The sequence below is a fragment of the Dermochelys coriacea genome, chromosome 6, assembly GCF_009764565.3.
Source record: "Dermochelys coriacea isolate rDerCor1 chromosome 6, rDerCor1.pri.v4, whole genome shotgun sequence".
In the NCBI taxonomy this organism is placed as follows: Eukaryota; Metazoa; Chordata; order Testudines; family Dermochelyidae; genus Dermochelys; species Dermochelys coriacea.
Window position 1 is genome coordinate 61514904 of NC_050073.1, and position 16685 is coordinate 61531588.

A 16685-nucleotide genomic window follows, 5' to 3' on the forward strand; every position below is an offset into this window, starting at 1 on the left:
ATTAGGGGTCTAGAGCACATGACTTATGAGGAGAGGCTGAGGGAGCTGGGATTGTTTAGTCTGGAGAAGAGAAGAATGAGGGGGGATTTGATAGCTGCTTTCAACTACCTGAAAGGGGGTTTCAAAGAGGATGGCTCTAGACTGTTCTCAATGGTAGCAGATGACAGAACGAGGAGTAATGGTCTCAAGTTGCAATGGGGAGGTTTAGATTGGATATTAGGAAAAACTTTTTCACTAAGAGGGTGGTGAAACACTGGAATGCGTTACCTAGGGAGGTGGTAGAATCTCCTTCCTAGAGGTTTTAAGGTCAGGCTTGACAAAGCCCTAGCTGGGATGATTTAACTGGGACTTGGTCCTGCTTTGAGCAGGGGGTTGGACTAGATGACCTTCTGGGGTCCCTTCCAACCCTGATATTCTATGATTCTATGATTCTATGATTGGCTGATGAAAAGTCGATCCAGACTCCAGGTAAAGACAGATGTGAGACTCATACAGTCGACTTTCCAGAATTTAGGTCTGCTCATAAATGCACAGAAATCCACCCTTTTCCTGGTCCAGAGGATAGAATGCTTCAGGGCAGTTCTGGACTTGGTACAGGCCAGAGCTTCTCTCCCAGAAGCATGCTTCCAAGCAATAAAGAAACCTACAGAAAGCTTCAAGAATCACCCTGTCACTATGGCAAAAAATTGCTTATAGCTCCTGGGCCACATAGTGTCTTGCACCTATGTGGCTCATCACATGAGACTTCAACCCATACCTCTCCAAGCATGGCTGACATCAGTATACTCGCCAAGCCTACATCATGTAGACTCAGTCACTACAGTTCCCCCATTGGTGATTACTTCCCACGATTGGTGGCTAAACCTGCTAACAGTGTGCTCAGGAATCCCTTTCTCAAGACTCCAACTGTCAGTCTCTCTCATCAGACTCTTTGGCAATGGGATGGTGACCTCGCTTGGACTCCCTCAGGACTCATGGCCTCTGGTCTCCGGAAGAGCTCTTGTTGCACATCCATGTCAGAGCGCGCAGGGCAGGTTGCCTGACCTTCCAGGCATTCCAAATCCATGTAGCAGGCAGGTTCATGTCAGTCTGTACAGGCAACACAATAGCCATGTTCTATATCAACAGACAGGGCGGAGCATGCTCTTCTCACCTGTGCCAAGAGGCACTTCGCTTATGGGAATTTTGCATAGCCCACTCGATTCACCTCAAGGAAACTTATTGCTAGGTTCTCAGAACCCACTTGCTGATCACCTCAGCAGAGTTTTCTTCAACCACCACAAGTGGTCCATCTGCCTAGAGATCCTACAAGTCATCTTCCGGAAGTGGGGAACTCCCCAAATAAATCCATTTGCAACGAGGTCCAACAGGAAGTGTCTCCAATTCTGCCCTTTCCTGGGCCACAGTCCAGGATCTCTGACAGATGTCTTCCTCTTGCCCTGGACGGGACACCTGTTCTATGCATTCTCATCCATTCCTCTCATACACAAGGGCTTGCTGAGGATCAGGTGGGACAGAGCAGGAGTCATCCTAATAGCCCCAGCCTGGCCATGCCAGCACTGGTTCATGACACTCTTGAACCTATCAGTAGAAACACCCAATCTGACTACCTCAGGTTCCAGATCTAATATCCCAGGACCACAGTCACCTGCGTCCCCCAAACCTCAAGGCTTTTCATCTCATGGCCTGGAAGCTCATGCTCTGGACTAGTTCGAGAAGCTCTTTTAGGGAGTAGAAAGCAGTCTGCTAGAACTATGTACCTGGCAAACTGGAAAAAGTTCTTGATCTGGTGAGTGCAGAAAGGTGTCTTGCCCATGCAATCATCAGTGCCATTCATTCTGGACTGCTTGCTACACCTGAAGCAGCAGGGGCTATTGGCTTAATCAATTAGTGTCCACCTGACTGCAATTCTGGCTTTTCGTCTGTGGGTGAATGGCTGGTCCATCTTTGCAAATTCGATCTGCAGTAGATTTCTCAAGAGACTTGACAGGTTTTACCCCTTGGAATCTCAACCTGGTGTTCTCAAGGATCATGGGTTCCCCATTCGAGCCATTGGCAATGCGTTCTCTGCTCTATTTGTCCTGGAAGGTGGCTTTCCTAGTGGCCATTACTTTGGCCAGAAGGGTATCCGAGATTAGGGCCTTTACTTCAGAACCTCCATACACAGTATTCTTCAAGGACAAGGTCGAGTTATGGCCTCACCCAGCTTTTATCCCAGAAATGGTTTCATAATTCCATAGTAATCAAGACACATTCTTTCTGGTCTTCTATCTGAAACTGCATGTCAACAAACCAGTAGCAGAGGCTTCACTAACTAGATGTCAGACGCACGCTGGCCTTCTACACAGAAAGAACTAAATCCATTTTGAAAAATGACTCAATTTTTTGTGGCCGTTACAGACGGGATGAAGGGTCTTTCAGTCTCAGCCCAGAAAATTTCATTGTGGATCATATCCTGTAGCCACAAATGCTATGATCTGATGAAAGTCCCTGCTCTGTCCCTAACGGCACACTCCACAAGGGCACAAACATCTTCAGTTGCATTTGTGGCACAGGTCCCTATCTAGGATATCTGTAGAGCAGCAATGTGGTCTTCAGTCCACACTTTCGTGTCTCACTATGCCATGATTCAGCAGGCTAAAGACGATGCTAGGTTTGGGAGAGCAGTGCTACAATCTGCTTGTCAATGAGCTCCAAACCCCACCCCTTATATCTGCTTGGGAGTAACCTATATTAGAATGGACATGAGCAAGCACTCGAAGAAAAAACAGTTACTAACCTTCCACAGCTGCTGTTCTCTGAGATGTGTTGCTTATGTCCATTCCAAAACCTCCCACTCCTACCTCACTATCGGAGTTAGCTGGCAAGAAGGAACTGAGGGGTCAGTGGGTTGGCAGCATCCTTTATACCAGCGCTATGAGAGCATAACTCCAGAGGGCCCCAGACCCGAACTGATGGATACCACAGAGGGAAAAGCTTTCTGGCAGCCATGCTCGGGGCAAGCATGCACGTATATTGGAATGGACGTGAGCAACACATCTCAAAGAACAACAGTTATGGAAGGTTAGTAGCTTTTTTTTCTTTCTTCCTCTCCTTGACTCGTTTTCTGATGTCCTTTTTTTTTCTTGTTTTTTGCTGTTCTTTTGCAGGTAAATAAGGAGTGTGTGCGTGGCCTCTGGGCAGGGCAGCAGCAGGAACTTGTCTTCCTGCGTAACCGTAACCCAGAAAGAGGGAGCATCCAAAATGCAAAGCAGGCTTTGAGGAATATGATCAATTCTTCCTGTGACCAGCCCATTGGATACCCAATCTATGTCTCACCTTTGACTACTTCCTATTCAGATAGCCATGATCAGCTCAAGGAGTTTCTTGGGGGCGCTATCAGTTTGGGAAATATCAGAAACTTCATAGTATCCACGTGGCACAGGTGAGCTGTGGGAATGAGTTCTTAAGAGCATTCAGCTATTCAGTAACATCACTGTCAATGCTAAGATGTTTGTGCATCTTAGCAGAGCATAATTTATGGAATTCACAGAAGTGTGGCTGCCTCTCAGTATTTTTCCCTTCAATCACAATTGCAACATATGGCCCTGCTATGGCAAGAGTGTTGTTCAGCAGGACGCGTGGACAACATCCCAAGAATTTTTTCAATTAGAATATTGTGTCCGGTTTTAACAACTCATAAAAAAAATTCTAGATGGAAATGTTATGTGTTGAGATGGAATCTCAGCAGTGCCAGTGACCTGCTGTGGGGTTTGTGTGTCACTTTTCAATGCCTCAGTTTATTCTGTCCATAAGAGGAGTATAATTATCTATCTCACAAAAGTGTGGGGAAGATTCATGCAGGTCTGGGACTTTAAAATGCTTAAATATGTGAGTAGTTCCACTGAAGTAATTGGGACTCTCTTATGAGCAAAACTATGCAAGGCATTAATACTTTAAGATTGATGACTTTGTACAGCACTTTGACTATGTAAGCAACATACCATTCTAAATATTAGTCAGTACTACACAAGTATTTGACTAAATGTAGGTATAACCATGCTGCACACCTACAGTATATAAGTACAAATTGGTTGCTTCCTCAAAATTGTGTGGTGTATTTACTGCAAGCTGTGACGCATCTCTTCTCCACCCCAAACCACTTCTCCAGCATATTGCTAGAAAAACCTGTCACAGTACCATAACAAATCATTAGACCTAAGCTAATTATACTTCAAAATCCTAGATCAAGAAGCAAAGAGACTGGGAAAGGATTTGGCAATGTATCTGAGAACAGAAGAACAAGAGTAGTACTCGGGACTGGAGGATGAGTAAATGTGCTTTCTTTAGTGACGCTAAATGAAGCGTAGCCCTCCAAACAACATCGTAAAAATAAAAGCTTACAGGCTCTAGCTAACAAATTGATTAACCCAACTAAATGTATAAGTGCTGGCTTGGTCAGTATAAAAATCTCAAGTATATAACCCTAGCACATCATAGTTACTAAAGTATGTCATAACTGAAATCCATTGCTAAAGCGATTAAGAAAAGAAACAGATGAAAAGAGCTAACAGTTCTTTCCTGCTCATTTTAAATATAAAGAGAGAAAAAGTATGAGGGAAAGCCTGAAATTAGAGATAAATGACAGACATTATAGACAGAACAGCATAAACGCTGATGCTAATATGACCACAACATAGAAGAGCAATAAATTCTTGTATTTGTTATTAAAAGTATTACCACTGAATTCTCCAAGTCACATTTGTAAACAGTTGGTACGACATAAATAAAAGTAAGTATCACTTAAATGTTTGTCAGGAAAATATTTTTTGTGCTGTCTCAGACAGCAGCCTACAAGTTGGGGAAAGCGTAGTACAGAAGAAAAAGCAATATAGTTGAAACTGATGTCTGGTCACTTTTTTCTGTTCGCTAATACAATTGATTCTCATTCTGTTCTCAGATTAAGGAAAGGTTGTGGTGCTGGCTGCAACAGTGGTGGAAACATTGAAGATTCAGATGCTGGAGGTGGGGCTTCCTGCACAAGTAACAATGCAGCTGCCAATGAGTCGCAAAGCAGCATGTCACAAGCAGGAGGGAATTTAATTACAGGGCAGGGCCCTGGCGTGGGACTCCACCCTCCTGTCACATCTCACCCCTCAACACTAGGTAAAACTAATCTAAAGTGTGTATATTATATAAAATACTGGAACCGTACATAAATACCAGCTAGCCTTTCACCACTGTAGATCAGGGCTGGGCTACAAGCACAAAATTAATTTTGATTCTGTAATCTTAATTCCCAATGGAAATGGATTCGTTTCGCAAAATCTCAATGCAGTTTAGCACAGTGGCAGGTCTCTGAACTGCTACTGGAATGTTTGAGGATTGCAGATCAGGATTGATATGCTGACCAAAGTTGAGTGGGATAATCTTTCTTAGCACCTCTCTACAGGATGGCTAACCTGCACCAGTTCTTCTATTCCCTTGTGTTCACAAATACCAAACTCATAGCAAGTGTTTTATAAATGTTACTATGTATCTTTTATGCTACTACAACCTTACTGCTACAGTGGAGTAAATTGTCTGTTGCTGCAGGGTTTCAGTTAAACAGTACCTATGGAGCGCCATTAGTGATCTAGTGAGGAACTGGAGGTAATTGAGCATATGTGTTTCCTGAGGTATAGTTGCTTTCATTTGCCTTTCAAGAAAAACAGAACTATTTTATAGATTAGTACATTGCCAGCTTCTGAATCTTATTATACCGTAGAGGATTGTAAGGTCCATAATTGTGATGGGGTATCTACAACTGTCTGGCATCAGAGAGGAGCATTAATTAATATGCATTAAATAACACTAAGAGCTAAAATTTTCATGGTTTTTCTTTGCCAACTTCAAATCTAATTAAATATTTCAGAACTAGTTAAAATAGCAGCAATAGTAACTAAACTTTTTGATGCACGCTTAGGAGTCCAGTCAAGCCACATGTTTGACTGAGAATATTTGGTGTTCTGAAACACTGCAAATGTTACTGGCAGAATTAGACAACATAGAATGAGAAACTAAACTCTTCAGCATTAAAGAAATACTTCATTAATGCAATAAGAGCTGGGCTCATACTTATCAAGGACACGTACACTTTTGCATCTATGCTCCTAGCAATGTAATATCAGTTTCTTAAACCTCTTAAGATTAATTGAACATATTCAAATATTTCATTGTTGACAGGACCAGTGCATCTTGTCTCTGAAGTATTCCAGGCATTTCTGATATGCCCATCAATTTTGTATCAAGGTGCCAAAACACTTTTGTAAGTGTGTAAAGTCTAAAATGTGTGGGAGGCATGTATTAAAACTATCAACTCTCCTGATTCCGTTTTTGTTTTTTTGTTAGGCACCAGTCACAGCTCCCATTCTGTGCAGTCAAGCCTTGTCAGACATTCCCCTGCTCGTGCCTCAGTAGCCAGCCATTCATCTTATTGCTACAGCAGTCGTCATTCATCACTTCGCACGTCCACTACAGGCTTTGTGCCTTGCCGACGCTCTTCCACCAGTCAGATATCCCTTCGTAACCTCCCATCCTCCATCCAGTCTCGCCTATCCATGGTGAACCAAATGGAACCCACTAGCCAGACTGGCGTTGTCATCATGCAGCATGGCCTACCCTCTTCCAGCAGCTCCAGCCAAAGCATCCCAGCCTGTAAACAACATGCTCTTGTGGGCTTTCTAGGAACAGAAGGAGGGAATAACGTAACCGATGCACAGTCAGGTGGTAATGCAAGCCCTGCAAACCATATGCAAGCCAAAAGGGATGAAGTTATTTACAGAATCCAGGTGAATCAGCCAGAAGAACATGTTTAATCTACACATTTTTAGCCCTTATTTTTTCCTCTCATTTTTATTATTTTACACCTTGTAGTAACTAAATAACACTACCCCGTCTTCTATCCACACACATATCCTTGAGATTCTCAGTGCAGAACAGAAGTGCAGTTATGACTAGAAAGGTTCATCTTTATTTTGCTGAACAGGTGGCCTACTGGAATACTGAGCAATATCTACTCACATTACAGACATGTTTTATTTTAGCACAGAGCTGTGAGAGAGCTAGATTCTGTTCTGCTTCATACATTAACAACAAAATTATAATTAGTTTTGCTTGCGGTATCTTTATTTACTGGTTGTAACATGAAAGCCAGAACAGCTTCCTCAGCAGTGCTGGCAGTTTGTATTTTTTTGATTTGCAAACTAAGAAAATTTTCTATAGAAGTCACTAAAAATATTGTCAGTTTCCTTTTCATTGTTCAGTTCTTTGTTATTGCCACATACAAAGTCTTTGCGCATGTGCCAGTTCACCATTGATTTAAGTTGTCTGGGGAAACCCAGGTAGTTTTGTTGAAATCTGGAAGCTAAACACAAGCTCTGGCTCATGTGGCTTTCAATAAACTCTTGTATATGTTTACAATAGAGTGTTGCTGGAATAAATGTAGAAATAGTCACCAATACCACAAAGGTCGCATCCAGCTTGCTTCATGTGGTGACACAACTTAATGCCATACTGCAGCTTGTCTTGGTCGTAGACATTCAGTAACCACGGACAATTATGAATAAATTTGACAGGCCTCAGTTTTGTAGCTTTTGTATGCTGGCAGGGGTGGGCTAAGTAAAATACAGCTAAGATCTGCTAACATTCAGTGCCCTTCTTTTAAAACTGTTTTTTCCCAATAATATTTCTTCCGTGTTCCTTCTGTAAACTCTTAGTGTGATGGTGGGTATCTAAGCAACTCCTGCTTGTTCACAAGTTGAGGGAGGTTTTCCACAATGCTTTCCTGCTGACCTCTTCCAGGAGCAGAAATTAATTTCTGTTAATTTCAAAACACTGGCTGGTCTCTGCTGAGCATCCTAAATGGAACTTAGTTCGTTTGCCTAATGATAAATCCTCTGAGCTTTGTGCTCTACATTCCCAAATCTGGAGGCCTGTGCCACTCAAGTTTTTTGAAGTGCAGCTCTTAGCTAATTTAGGGCTTGAATCTGCACTACTGAAATCCACTGAAGTTTTGCCATTGACTCTAGTGGGTACAAGATCAGTCCTTTAAAGAGCAACATTTTTAGGAGTAGCATCTAAGGGAACAGTTACAGTTTCACTATTAACCATTAATTGGTGGGTCCATAATAGTCTAAAATCAATTTCTACTTTTCATTTTAGATAATGGATCCCAGCCAAGTACTGGAAGGGATCAACATGTCTAAAAGGAAGGAGTTGCAGTGGCCAGATGAGGTGATACGGCTAAAAGCTGGAAGAAATAGCTGGAAAGACTGGAGTCCTCAGGAAGGCATGGAAGGCCATGTAAGTTTCACTTGGAAGCTGATTTTGTGAATGGGGGGGTGAGGGGGAGTCAACTTTGCTAAAGGTCAGTCTGAAACACTGTGCAGCCACCATTCAAAAGGCATATTTGATCATATGCTGATGGAGCAGATGTTCTTTTGAGTTATTACCTGTATGCAAGAAGAAGCCTAGGTCCTCACTTGAACTGCATGAAATTTCTGAAACCAATCCAAAAGGTGAAAGATGGAGTCTTTAGTGCAAAAGTAGGGCTGTTTAAGTGATTAAAAAAATTAATTGCACGATTAATCACACTGTTAATAATAGAATACCATTTATTTAAATATTTTTGGATGTTTTCTACGTTTTCAAATATATTGATTTCAGTTACAACACAGAATACAAAGTGTACAGTGCTCAGTTTATATTTATTTTATGACCAATATTTGTGCTGTAAAAACAAAAGAAATACTATTTTTCAATTCACCTAATGTAAGTAATGTAGTGTAATCTCTTTCTCATAAAGTTGAACTTACAAATTTAGAATTCTGTACAAAAAAACTGCATTCAAAAATAAAACAAACAATGTAACATTTTTAGAGCTTGCAAGTCCACTCAGTCCTATTTCTTGTTCCGACAAATAAGTTTGTTTACATTTGCAGGAGATAATGCTGCCGGCTTCTTATTTACAATGTCACCTGAAAGTGAGAACCAGTGTTCTCATTGTACTGTTGTAGCCGGCATTGCAAGATATTCATGTGCCAGATGTGCTAAAGAGTCGTATGTCCCTTCATGCATCAACCACCATTCCAGCAGACATGCATCCATGCTGATGACTGGTTCTGCTTGATAACAATCCAAAGCAGTGTGGACCGACGCATGTTCATTTTCATTATCTGAGTCAGATGCCACCAGCAGAAGGTTGATTTTCTTTTTTGGTGGTTCGGGTTCTGTAGTTTCCACATCGGAGTGTTGCTCTTTTAAGACTTCTGAAAGCATGCTCCACACCTCGTCCCTCTCAGGTTTTGGAAGGCACTTCAGATTCTTAAACCTTGGGTCGAGTGCTGTAACTATCTTTAGAAATCTCACATTGGTAACCTTCTTTGCATTCTGTGAAATCTGCTGTGAAAGTGCTCTTAAAATGATGAACAGCATGTGGGTCATCCATCCAGACTGCTATAATGTGAAATATATGGCGAATGTGGGGTAAAAGAGAGCAGGGGACATACAATTCTCCCCCAAGGAGTCAGTCACAAATTAATTAAACACGTTTTTTTAAACTAGTGCCAGAGTAAGCTGTCCTCTGGAAGGTGGTGAAGCTAATGAAAGGTGCCTACGAAGTTTACCGCATCGGCACGTAAATACCTTGCAATGCCAGCTTAGAAAGTGCCATGCAAATGCCTGTTCTCACTTCTGTGTGAAGTTGTGAACAAGAAGCAGCAGCATTATCTCCTGTAAATGTAAATAAACTTGTTTGTCTTAGCGATTAGCTGAACAAGAAGTAGGATGGGTGGACTTTGTAGGCTCTGAAGTTTTACATTGTTTTGTTTTTGAGTGCAGTTATGTAAGGAAAAAAATCTACATTTGTAAATTGCACTTTCACAACAAAGATTGCCTGACAATACTTGTATGAGGTGAATTGAAAAATATTATTTTTTATTTATCATTTTTACTGTGCAAATATTTGTAGTAAAAATAATATGCACTTTGATTTCAATTATAACACAATAGAATATATACGAAAATGTAGAAAAACATCCAAAATATTTAATAAATTTCAGTTGGTATTCTCCTTTTTAATAGTAGAATTAAAACTGTGATTAATTTTTTTCATCACAATTAATTTTTTTGTTAATCGCGTGAGTTAACTGCGATTAATCAACAGCCCTATGCAAAAGACAAACAAACAAACCTAAACAAAACTCTTTATGTGCATTGCGTTTAAATTACTGTACTATTCACCTGAGAACTCCTGAGAGTATGCAAAAGATGAATTTACCAGCCAGCCTTAATATTGCAGGAATTGCTTAGTTAATGGTATTTTGGCTTTTAAATCAAATCACTATAATGCAGATAGGGTTGAGTCAATTATGTAGTGAGATAACACAATTAGGGCTCTGGTTTATTTCTGTATATAAAAAGGAAGTTCTGAGATTCAACTGAAAACAAAGATCTAGTCTAACTCAGTTTTCCAGTGGCCTATTAATTGTAATCCCTCTTCTCCTCCTCCGCTGTTACAGCTGCAACTTCAGCTTTCACTGCATCTAGTGGAGAGGATTAGTAAGTACTGAAATAGTTTCCTTTCTAGAAAACTGCAACTCTACCTTTCAGAAATCTCATCATTTTACTTATACACAGTTAGTCACTCCTGGATCAGTGCTCGGCCCCAAGAGAGGTGTTCTTCAAAATTAGTATAATATTCAGAGCTGAATGATACAAGCAAATAAGTCAGAATGCCCTTAAATATAAAAGGCATAAGAACTGCCTAGGGAAGACACACTACTCTAAAATGACGTGTGCATGTATTGTCTGGCATTGGGAACAAGGACTTCCTAATGCTTAGCAGTTCAGACTTCCCACAAAGGCATTCAGTGGTATGCATTAGAAAATAAACTGGCTGTAGTTGCAGCCTGCAAATAACACTCCACTCCACCCAAGCATCCAGGAAGCTATTCCAGGGAGGCTGGGTATTGAGATTTTTTTTTTTTAAATCTTTGATCCACCCCACCCCAGTTCTTTTCAATCACCCCTGAGAAGCCTAAGGAGACTTTTTAAAACATCCTAAACTTTCTTGTAGGGATTGTCATATGGGAAATTTTGTCCCGAAGGAAAAAGTCTTTGAATTAGCAGCCAAAAATGCAATATACTTTTTCCTTTTTCCTTTCAACAAAGGCTCTCAAAGTGTTTTACGAAGATGGTAAAAATTATGCCTATTGTACCTATTGGGGAAGAGAGAGAAGGAAGAGAAGTGCAGAGTAGTTACAACTTGTTCAAGGCCAGACAGTGGCAGCAGGGAAACTAACTTGAATATCTTGACACCTAGTGCTCTGTTCTAACCACTATTAGTGTCTTATGCTTAGAAGTGTGGGCTTCCATGAACAGCTAGAGTCTAACTGGATTTTTAAGTGTGTAAATGAAGAACATGGAAATAAATTCCCCTTGTCCATGACTGAATTTGTATTGCCATTGGCAATTCACTCTTATGGTTCATGTGCATTAAATCAAGTTGTAAACTTGACTTAATACAGCAGCTGTTAGTGGTATTGTTTATAAGACATAATAAGCAAACTAAGGGTCTAGGTTGTTAATACTGTGCCTTCTAGTTTTGCATATCATTCTGAATACTCCTTGGCAGTTGGCCAGCGTCACTTGGGAATTGTTTCCAAGGAATTCGTTAACTGGCCTTGCTTGTCACAGGATGCCAGCATCTACACTGTTTGATGATGATAAGGAAAGAGAGGAAGGTTAAAAAGAGAGAGTTTGAAGGTTAGAATAAGCTGCTGATCTAAATGTTTATTTCTATTAATATTTGTGTGACTAGTTCTGTTTAGTAATTCTGGAGCATTACTTCCTTTCTGGAACATAGTGCTAGCGGTTTTTCTCTAGGATGGTGTCTTTTAACCTTGGGGAAGAGGGAGGGCACTCCCTCCAGGAGTATGCATAGAAGGAGTTGTGTGGTAAAAGCTTCATGACACTGGATCTACTTCAACTCCCTATAACAAACTTGCTGCTGTTGGTAAAGCTCACTTGAAACTCTCTTCCCTTCCTGCTCCTTTTGCAGTCTTTTAATGCAACTGAGCAAAGGAGATGCTCGTGCACACTGGGACACAAGAAGAAGATTACTAGCCAAAGGCACTATCTGCTCTCAAAACACCCAGCTCAACTGCAGGAGCATGTGTCTTGGACCACTGAACAACTAATAAACACACCCCCACACCAAGTAGCACATAGCTTTCTGTTGAGTAACCAGGGGAAAGAGAATAGCTTTCAGAGGGAGTAACTAGAGAGAGAAGCAGTGAACCAGAGCAAAAACGAACAAAAAGAAAGGGGAGAAGGTGGGAGAAGAGAGAATGGACAGAATCTGTTTTTGAAAACTGCATGATGGGACATGAGATGGGTAGGACCAGAGCTCCCTCAAGGGTTCGGGACCTCTGTTCTAAGGTGTGTGTGTGTGTGTGTGTGTGTGTGTCTTCTGTACCTGGTTTGTAAGCTGTGTTTCCAAAAAGCTGTAGAAATTACTTGGGTTTTCTTTGAGATGTTCTGTACACTGGCTTTCAGAAAGTATGTATTAATTCTCCTGTGATCAGTGAGGGGTTTTTGTTGGCCCCTACAATTATACTGCTTTTTTTTAAATTATGCTTTTAAAGGTGACTGAACTGAACTAGTCTCAAATTTCTCAACATTATGTGCATCCTGCTTCTTACCTAAGTGAACTTCTGCTTTTCTATTAAATACAATACAGTACCCTGCTTTGTGAAAGTTTGTTAAACGTATACCAAAATAGCACAGATTTTCTTTGTTGAAGAAATGCAGAAATCAAAGCTCCTACACAGACAGCAAATAACAATGCTGCTGAAATCCTGTTTCTTTCTGTAGTATCTTTTTGTGAATAATTTGTAGAGGTAGAGAACAAACCAGTGTTTCTGAAAGTCTCTTTTTGGGGAGGAGTGTAATATTTCACGTCTCATTGGTCTAAAGCATTAGAATATAACTATTAAATTGCAGTTTGTTCATTGCAGTGCACCAAAATAATTTGGGCTCTTTATTTTCACTGTAAATGGAGCCTCATTACATCCAAGTTCCTCCTTGTCTTCCGCCACCGCCCAGCTCTTCACTGAGTTTGCAGTGGTTACAGATCTGGTTGGGATTAACTTGATTTCTCTTGCTGAAATCCAACCCCAGCTTTTCTTTATTTATATGTAATAATTTAAGCTTGATGAGTGTGTTTTTAAATGTACTTAAGTATTCTTTTAACACCCCACTTAAATGAATGACAGAAAGTAAGCCTCTTGAGTTTTCATCCTTTACTGCTATAGACACAAACACACAGGGGTGCGGTAATATGCAGTAGGAAGACTGTTCATCTTTTTGTATCTAGAGGACTAGAAAGCTCTCTAGTTGTAGCAAAACCAGAAAGAAAAGCTAAGATTCTGCAGAGCACAGAAAAGTAAAGTCTTACATCCTTTATAGGCCCCTTTCCTCAAAATACGTCATCCTTAGATTGGATTTTGTGTGCCAGACTGCATTTCTCTAGTTATTTAATGTATTTCCAGGCTTTCCTTACTGGCATAAAGAGATTATAGCAGATTTTGAGGAAGTATTACAAGAATAATATATCTATGGATATATTGGCATTGAAAAATGTGTGGTTAATTGTATGACATTTTCAGTACTTTTGCATCTGCCCTGTTATAGTACAGAATTATAAATCAACACCATGAAATGGCAGTAATCCATGTGGAACTAACCTTTCATATTGTTATGATTGCCTTTTCCAGGTGATTCACCGCTGGGTGCCTTGCAGCAGAGATCCAGGGAGTAGGTCCCACATAGATAAAACTATCCTGCTGGTCCAGATTGAAGACAAATATGTTGCTGTGGTTGAAACTGGAGTCCTAGAACTTGGCGCTGAAGTGTGAGCCACACTGATAATTAAACTTCCCATCCTCCAAAGATTCAGAAGAGAGGATGCTCCCAGGGCATAAAACTTTAATCCAGTTATAGGACAGGACTTGAAAACAGGGGGCTTGTAGAAGGCCCTTCCCCAAAATAAAGAAGTGTAAGAGCTGGATTTTTTAAGTTGTTAGCTGCTGAGGAAACATTTGCATGAAGGGTAAAGATTTGTTGAGACATCATTTTTGTTTTGAAACTTTGTTTTATGCATTGTGTATTGCTTTAAATCAACAAACTTCAGTTCTAAAATAGGAGCCCCTCACATTTTTCTAATTGCTTTGCCAAAAATTGCCATGTTTTGTCACAGAGCATGTGGCGTCCATTCACCTTATTTAAAGAAACTGACTAGCATACAAACCTTTGGTTCAGCGTAAAGCCATATAGAAGTTTTATGTATGGCGAGAGACTGAAAAGACGTATAGATTATCTTCTTCCTTGTGAGCTAAAATCTTTAATGAGAGAACTGCACTAATTTTTTTACAGCAATGCACTAAAATATCTGAGATTGCTCAGAACATTTATTTATATATAAATAAAATATCATTATTTAAATTGCCTTTGGGATTAATCCCCTCCCTCTCCATATACATGTTGACAGTAAGAGCTGTGCCATGGATTCTGTTTGGTTCAGTAGTCTGTATTTCATATCCGTGCATTGCATCCTTTTCACAATAAATGGCAAAATACCAAATATCTAGTAATGTACCTGAATATCCCCATAACTATATCAAAGGCTATTTTGGTGATGGTGCATCAATCATCTGAACAACATATTCAGCTTTAAAGTGGGTCTCAATGCACTAATTTGCATCCTTTGTCTTTCTTAGATAGTCCTGACTTCTCTGCTCCTTTACACCTGGAGCTAACTCAGTTATACTGATGGCTCTTCTCTGGAAGAGGCGCTTGATTTTTGAGGGAGGTAGGGGTGAATCTTAGTCTATGGTCCATGTCTATTTTCTGCGACCTTGAAGGTTTTCAGATTCAATACAGTTAAACAACTGGGGTTTGGTTGGTTGTCTCTTTTTGTTTGGCTTTTTTTTAAAGGACTTATGGATGAGGCACAGCCCTAAACTGTTGTATCGTTTTTACCATCTCACCTTTCCTTTCCCTCTAGTCTTCATTCTTTTCTATGACTTGAATTTTATTTTCAATGATTATATATTCTATGTAACTGTAATTTGAGTATTTATAACTGTGAAGTTCAATTATTCATTTGTTACATATCCTAGGTTTTATTGTGTTTTTTAAAATGTGTGTATTCAGGGAAACAAGTAACTCAAATTTACCATGGAGGTGTGAGGAGAAAACTGCAGTTTAGATTTAAATTGCAGCTCCTTTGACTTGATTCTCTTAATCCATGAGAAAAATGTACATGTTGTGATTGTTTCCTGTCTCTGATCTGGAATTATGCTCAGTTCTGCAGAGAACTTCACACAGTCCTAGCTTTTGAGAGCAGCCATCTTCTCTCCCCCATCATTACCTCTTCTTCCTAGGTAGTATAACTGGGGGAGAGTTTTAGCAGATTGCAGGGGATGTGTTGCAATTATTTCTCTGTAAGCACTGAAATCTAGTCCATTATATACTTATGTAAGAGTAAATATACAAGGGGTAAGGAAAATGTAGGAAGCAAATGCCTACTGCAAAGCATTGTTGATATTCTGACTCAAGTTACTGTATGCTTTTAGCTATGAAAAAGTAGTCTCTTCTATGCCTAGTGTCTGGTCAGTTATGAATCCTATTCCTAGTGCACTGTTGTAGGGCTTTGCTTATGTTGTATACTATGCAAAGCTTGTACACTTTATGTACTGTGCATTTTACAATTGCATATTACTGTACCGTTTATACATATGCAGTATTTAATCTTTGCATAAATGCACAGTTCAGAATCTACCACCTTGGAAATCATTTGTCTGTTCCAAACACCTTACCAAATGTGCACGAGAGTGTGGTTAAATTTATCTCCTAGTTATCTGATAACATAGTGAAGTAGCCGACTTCATTGGCAGTTTTGTAGCTTTGCTGTCATGAGTGAAGAAAATTTCTGTTAGAGTTGAAGCCATTTTTAATTAAGGTTTGTACTTTTATGCCCTTTCTCTGCTGACAATTACAAGATGCATTTCCTTTATCAGTTGGAATATAGTTTCACAAAGACTAACAAATGAGAATCCTCTCTGGGGATAGACCCTAATATTGGTATTAATACAAGGATTCTTTACTGTTCTGATGCCTTGAGAGAATCAGATGCTTAAAAATACATATACCCCATTTTTAAAAATTCACAACTTGGATGAAGCACCTCTTCAAATATGGTTTTTACTCTTTTGGGAAAAATAATGAATTTCGCCCAGCAACAAGTCCATTCCTAATAATATGCTTTGAGGATATATAAAAATACTACAGTAACACTTTGCATAATAAAGTTAAAGTTTAGAAGAACCAAGGCATGTCTTAAATAGTAAATATGACTTGTGGATCTATATTTTTAATCTTAAGGATTCCACTATGTTGACATTTGAAGACCGATTGTAACTTGGTTAGTTAACAGGTTAATAGCTTCTGCTGAAAGCATTATTAGTAAGTCTGTGTGAAGTCATTCAGATAGTTATATTTCTCCAACACCAAAACTGCTTGTAAATCCTAATAATTTACTATTAACTGATTTCAGATTGCTCGCTGAAAATCAGCTAATTGCAATTTTACCCTTCCATATGGCT

The 16685-nt window shown here is 39.8% G+C and overlaps 1 protein-coding gene across 12 annotated transcripts in view; it reads left to right on the plus strand.

Annotated features, from left to right (window-relative positions):
* PCNX1 (pecanex 1) overlaps nucleotides 1–16240 on the plus strand; it is a 136438-nt gene extending 120198 nt beyond the window's left edge. For 11 of the 12 annotated variants that reach the window (XM_043517852.1, XM_043517853.1, XM_043517857.1 and 8 more), the window contains 5 exons: nucleotides 3150–3424; nucleotides 4940–5145; nucleotides 6370–6809; nucleotides 8182–8322; nucleotides 13797–16240. In XM_043517852.1, the coding sequence (XP_043373787.1) occupies nucleotides 3150–3424; nucleotides 4940–5145; nucleotides 6370–6809; nucleotides 8182–8322; nucleotides 13797–13937 (1203 nt within the window). In that variant the 3' untranslated portion in view covers nucleotides 13938–16240. Of the gene's footprint in view, nucleotides 1–3149; nucleotides 3425–4939; nucleotides 5146–6369; nucleotides 6810–8181; nucleotides 8323–11653; nucleotides 11785–13796 lie in introns of all 12 variants that reach the window. The other variant, XM_043517855.1, reaches the window with a different exon arrangement.
* Nucleotides 16241–16685: the final 445 nt, after the last annotated feature.